The sequence below is a fragment of the Lissotriton helveticus genome, chromosome 7 (assembly GCF_964261635.1).
Source record: "Lissotriton helveticus chromosome 7, aLisHel1.1, whole genome shotgun sequence".
Lineage (NCBI taxonomy): Eukaryota > Metazoa > Chordata > Amphibia > Caudata > Salamandridae > Lissotriton > Lissotriton helveticus.
The window spans coordinates 1,905,410,833-1,905,417,192 of NC_136068.1; the positions used below are offsets into that span (position 1 = coordinate 1,905,410,833).

The window sequence follows — 6,360 nt, forward strand, 5'->3', positions numbered from 1 at the left end:
TTCCTCGTTGCAATAACCTCGGCAAGGAGGGTAAGTGAGCTTCAAGCTCTTAGTTCCAAGCCCCCTTTCTTGACCATTCATGCTGATCGAATGGTTCTTAGGACCAGGGCTGCTTTTCCTGCCAAAGGTGGTGACTCCTTTCCACCTTGGTCAATCCATTACCCTCCCCACATTTTATCCTCCCCCTCACCCTTCCAAGGAGGAGGAGAGATTGCACCGTCTGGACCCCAAGAGGGCAGTGTCTTTTTACCTGGACAGAACTAAAGACTGTCGGTTGGATGACCAGCTCTTCATTGGCTTTGCTGGCTGCAAGAGAGGAAGAGCAGTCCATAAGAGGACTTTATCAAGATGGATTGTCCTCTGTATTAAGATCTTCTACTCTTTGGCCGGTAAGGATCCACCAGAGAATATAAGGGCTCATTCTACTAGAGCTAAGTCTTCGACCTCAGCATTGGCTAGAGGTGTGCCTGTAAAGGATATTTGTAGAGCGGCAACTTGGTCTTCCCTCCACACATTCGCAAAGCATTACTGTTTGGATTCCGAAGTGAGGAGGGACGGTCTCTTTGCACGCTCTGTCCTTCAGGATTTCCTGGTCTAGAAGAGTGGACACCCTCCTCCAGGAGTGGGGACTGCTGTGGGACTCTATTCACAAGGTGAGGAATCCAAACGTCAGATGTATCTATCAGAAGAACAAGTTACTTACCTTTGGTAATGCTTTTTCTGGTAGATACAATATCTGCCTGTGGATTCCTCACTGACCCACCCGCCTCCCCGTTGTCCACTCTTCTTTGCCAGAGTTTCTATTATATATTTGTTCTATTTCAAATATTTTGTTGCATTTGCTTCACACTGTGTGTGTTACCTTGATATTTATACTGCGTATACTGGGTATGTGTCTACTGTCATTGGTCCGTCCGTGTGCCTCGAAGGCACGGAAAAAAGGGCGGAATAGATGTCATCACGCCGGCGTCGGCCTATTATAGGCGTCGGTGACGTCAGCGGAGTCGCGTGCGATGCCGTGCCTCTATGACGTCCAAGTCCACGTCGGCGCGAAGCTACGAAAAGAATTTCCGAATGTTGCTGGCGCAAGGGGATATTCACAAGGTGAGGAATCCACAGGCAGATATTGTATCTACCAGAAAAAGCGTTACCGAAGGTAAGTAACTTGTTCGTTTAGAACATTTGTTCCATGAAAATCTAAGCTGAGATAACAATTTTATGCATACATATTCTGCAATTAATAGTTGCCCTATCTCCGAAAGACGAATGATAAAACCTTACTAAGATTATTGAGCAACAGAAAGTATTTGTTGGTAACATGTTTGAAAGAAACCAATATATGTTGAACATTGAGATTAGGAGGTTTTCAGAAGACCAAAAACAGAAACTTAAAAGTCAAACCAGCTAGTCAAAATTGTATTCACATTGCTGGTGTGCTTTATTTCAGCCTGTCTTCAAATCGCAATTAATCTGGACAGATGGAAGGAGAAAATCTTACTTCAGAGGAACAGTTCCTGATTATAGGGTTTACGGATCTTCCACTGCTGCAAGTTCCCCTTTTTATTGCATTTTTAACAATTTACGTGTTGACTTTGATTGGAAACCTTCTTATTGTCTCCATAGTATACTCCAACTCACACCTGCACACCCCAATGTATTTTTTCCTTATAAATGTTGCCTTTATTGACATCACTAACATCTCAGTTACTTTCCCACCAATGCTAATACACTTCTTTCAGACAGGCACAATAATTTCTCTCACCAAATGTCTGCTGCAGATATATCTCTTTCTTTTCTTGTTAGGTACAGAATTTCTTATCCTCACAGTTATGGCCTATGATCGGTATGTGGCCATCTGTTATCCCTTACATTACTTGAGCATCATGAACAAAAACATGTGCATACAGCTGGCCACTGGAAGTTGGCTTGGTGGTATCTTGGCCCCACTTCCGCACATCACACTGATCTCTAGGCTCTCCTACTGTCAGTCCCACACCATCAACCACTTCTTCTGTGATTTCACGGCCCTGATGAAGCTTTCTTGCACCAGCATCCACGGTATTGAGACACTGAACTATGTTATTGGATCTATTTTTGCACTGGCACCCTTTATTATTGTTTTCACATCATATGTCAAGATCATGTCATCAATACTGAACATGAAGTCAATAGAGGGGAGGCGAAAGACATTTTCAACCTGTGGTTCTCATCTCACTGTGGTTATTTTATTCTTTGGGTCTGTTTGTTGCACATACATGAGACCAACATCAAAAGTTTCAATAAAAGAAAACAAGATTTTGGCTTTACTCTACACGGCTGTTCCTCCACTGTGCAACCCCATCATATACAGCCTGAAAAACGAAGGCTTTGCAAAGGGCTTCAGGAAGACAAAAAGCAATATTGACTAAAGGACCAAAACAACCCCCAATTTTTAGAAGTCAGTTAAACTTTAAGGTCAAAATGTAACTGCAAGCTGTGGATGGAGTCATATCCAACAGAAAACATTAATACTCATTGCTGGGAGTTTGGGTGACCCTTTATAACAACACATATCATATAGATAAATCCGGGGAAGCCAGGTGCAACTGCTGCTGCCTCTCTTTCGCTTTGTTACCCTTTGATCTGCTGTTACTACCCCTAGTCTCATGAGCCAAATGGGCAGTTGTATACAAAAGTAAACAGGGTTAACTGGGTCTTGTTGACTTTCGGTAGTTCAACCTCCATGTTTTTCCTCTAATAATTCAGCAGCATGTGAGAGTGTGGGAGAGGAACAATGCTGAGAGATCACCAGCAGTCCAAGAGTGTGTGATATTGCTTTGGATACTTTAGTACACATATGACTTCTGGTACTCAAATGATATTACCCTATATTTGAGGGAGCCCCTGCATAATCTATCAGGAGTCATAAAGCTATTGTGCAAATTTGAGCTGCTCCCGGTGTTGAAAGTAAATTAGGTAAAATCTTATCTGTTACCAATCTTTCCAATTGTTGATACAGCTGACCCACTACATATAGATCACTCTTTTAATTGGGAGCCCAATACATTTAGGTATTTAGGGGGTACAAATCCATCACAGACATGAACAACTATAAATGGGAAACTTTAGAAAAAGATAATCTGCCATTGTTTTGGATCAGGCTTCCCCTTTCATCCATTATATGGGTGGCCATTGCTAAAATGTTAGTTTTGCCACAATCCCTGTTCAACTTTCTGTCCATCTCTGTTGTCTTGAAGACGTTCTCTTTATGGAGATAACCATGGAATGGGAGTGCCTAATCTGGAGGTGTTCTGCTGTGCAGCGCAGTTATTGTGACCAATCAGATGGAATTTGGAAGCTGAGAATCAGGAATGTTTAAAGATCAGAGCCATTCTGTGCGACAGGGGAGTTCAGGGGGTACAAGTTGAGAAGATTAACCAATTAAATAGATATTCCTCAGCCACTGATGTGGCATTGTTGGCATAAGTATGCACCATTGTAATGTTTACCGGGCTACAAAGAACTGGTGCACACTACAATAGGAAACCATGGACGAAAGCTGGGATTCAAGTTGTGGGCTGCTTGTAACAGGGCGACTTGCAGTGTACTTTTGAGAATGTAACGGATGGAACTGGTTGTTGGAAATTGGGTTACTGATTGAGGGGGGTGAATCCCTGCTCAAGTAGCAATAACACTCTCTATCAGTGTGAGCCATACGTAAACCCTAAATTAACCTGTGACCAACCCTCAGGTAGCTTGGCTCATAAGCAGCCAGATGTAACTTAGAGACAATGTGTAAAGTATTTACGACGCACTCCAAACAGTAATAAAGTGAAATCACAACATATGAAAAACACCAATTTAGAGTAATATTTGATCATTTATTTGGACATCAAGGCAAGAAAAATCCAATTAGTCGGACAGGAGATAAGCAATTTTTAAGATGTAAGCATAGATATTATCCAGAAGCACAAATGTCAAATGTGGTTATCTGGTCATGCTGATTCAGGACAAAGTTAAATGATCAGGCCAAATCTGGTGGGGTGAGCACTGGATGCAGGGATCAAGTTAGGCCAGCTGAACAAAGGACCTTAAACCCTGGTTGCAGAGTGTTGCATGTTCCTGTATCAAGGATGTGTCACGCATCAGTGTTTCCAAGGAGCTCTAGGGTTGCAATGTGGAGTCCTGCTTCATTGTTGAGGATGTCATAAAGGAGGGGCTTGCAATGTAAAGTCCTTTATCAAGAATGTGTCGCACACCAATGGTTGTGAAGAAGCTGTGAGTCTGCGATGCAGAGCCCTGCATCATTGTCGGGGTGGGTGTCGACGAGGGGTTTGCGATGGGAAGTCCTGTATCAAGGATGCATTGCACATCAGTGGTTCCGAACGAGCTGTTGGGCTGCGATGCAGAGTCCTGTATAATTGTCGAACATGCCATTGACACGGGGCGTACATTGTGGAACCCCGAATTGAGGATACATTGCACAGAGATTGTTCCGAGAAGACTGTGAGCTATGATGCAAGGTCTGGCATTGAGGGTGTAGCGTGCTGTGGCAGTTCTGGTGCGGCGTCGAGGAGAGTTGTCATGCTATATCTGATCTGCCTACAGGAACACAGCTGGATTGTCAGAGCACCTTTAGGCCCACTTTCATGCAGCAGTGATAAAGTGAAATCAGAACACCAGGAAAATCCAATAGCTATTCAAATAAATAGTGTAAAATGTATTCAATTATTTGAAACTAAAACAACAAAAATCCAATCAGTAGATTATATATTTAAGTGTGCCTACTGGGGTTGTCTGGCTATGCTTGACCGGTAGAAAGTCACAAGTTCAGGGTGAGCACAATGACGCATGTGTCGGAGAAAGGGACCAAGTTAGGCCCGCTGAACAGGGAACCATAAATCCTGGTTGCAGAGCATGTCAAAATCCCACTTTGAGGATGCGTCACGCATCATCTGTTCCAAAGAAGCTGTGGGACTGCGATGTGAGGTTTTGCATCATAGTCGAGGATGGCGTCAATGGGGGCTTGTTATGCAAAGCCTTGCGTCGATGATGTGTTGTGTGGCTGCTGTTCTGAGAAGCTGCATGCTGCAATGTAATGTTCAGCATCGTCAGTGTGGATAAAGTCGACAGCGGCTTACAATGTGATGTCCAGCATGTGGAATGCATCAAACAGTGGTGCATTTGAGGAGCTGTTGCCTTTGATGTCATGTCCTGCGTCAAGGATACATCACTCAGAGGTAGTTCTGATGTGGAGCTGCTAGGAGATATGTCGTACTTCATCAGTTCTGCTCAAAAGATCACAGCTGGGCTGGAAGAACACCTTAAGGCTCACATCCAAAGGTCAAAGACCGTGGTGGCAGCACTTGGGAGGTAGACAGAGTCCAGGTGCTGGGTTCAGAGTGATTGGAACCTGTGCTCTCCTTGACACATTGATCAAGAGGTCAGCCAACTAGCCGTTAGAGTCGCTTTGGTGGCCGTGGGTTCAAGGAGCAGGTCCGGTCCTTTTTACTCGGGCAGCATGGCAGCAGAGTAACATACCTTCTTGCAAAGCAACACAGCAGACCTGAGTCATCTACACCTTCAGAAGCATGCTGAAGAGTTGGGTCTGAGGGTCTACTATTCATACATGGTGCCCACTTTGAAGCTTGGGACATGTTCTGGAGGCTTCCACCCTCAGAGATGTTTGGAATTTCATGCCTCACTTCTCTGGCCCCAGCATGTCAGGGGACATAAGAAACTAGTGCCACCATCCATTGTGAGTGTGCTGGGGTGAGCCTTTGTGATGTGGTAGTGTGATAGGTTGCAGTTCCTACACCTCATCAAGTCAGAGATGGCCTATCCAACCAACACCTTTTCTCCTTTGCTCACTGTCCGGGAACAATACACAAAGATGAAGTGCCAGCTACGCCTAGTCAGGTGACCCAGGATACAGGCTGCAGGTACCGAATAGTGGAGACAAGAAAATGGCAACTTTATAAAAGTAGCATTTTCAGGATGGTGACACAAAATCTGATTTTTCCATTTAAGAGTGTTATAAATTACAATTCTTAAGACATGAAACAAGCCCCAGGCGTAAAACTCCACTCTGTTTGTGGAATTCAGGCACTCCAAGGAGGAACGCGGAGTTCCTGAATCCTGCATTTTGGGCACGAAGCAGAGTTTTTTTTCTGTTCACGCCCTTGAATTTTACTTTGGCACTCAATTGCAAGGACAAGGATACTCTTGAGATTCACTTGCACTACTTCCGGCTACGATGGTACAAATCTAGTGGCAATCGCAAATGGAGTGCTCAATAAGCTTTTGTGCTCAAGGTGCAGCTGAGAGACTTTTAGAGTGGATTTTTTTGTGTGAGAAGCCTTTTTTTTTACTCTTTCTTTC

The 6,360-nt window shown here is 44.0% G+C and overlaps 1 protein-coding gene across 1 annotated transcript; it reads left to right on the forward strand.

Moving 5' to 3' along the window:
- The first annotated feature begins 1,478 nt into the window (after positions 1-1,478).
- Positions 1,479-2,408, forward strand: LOC144769908 (olfactory receptor 1G1-like). The gene has a single exon (XM_078654102.1). The coding sequence runs from the start codon at positions 1,479-1,481 to the stop codon at positions 2,406-2,408; it is 930 nt and encodes a 309-aa protein (XP_078510228.1).
- The last annotated feature ends 3,952 nt before the right edge of the window (positions 2,409-6,360 follow it).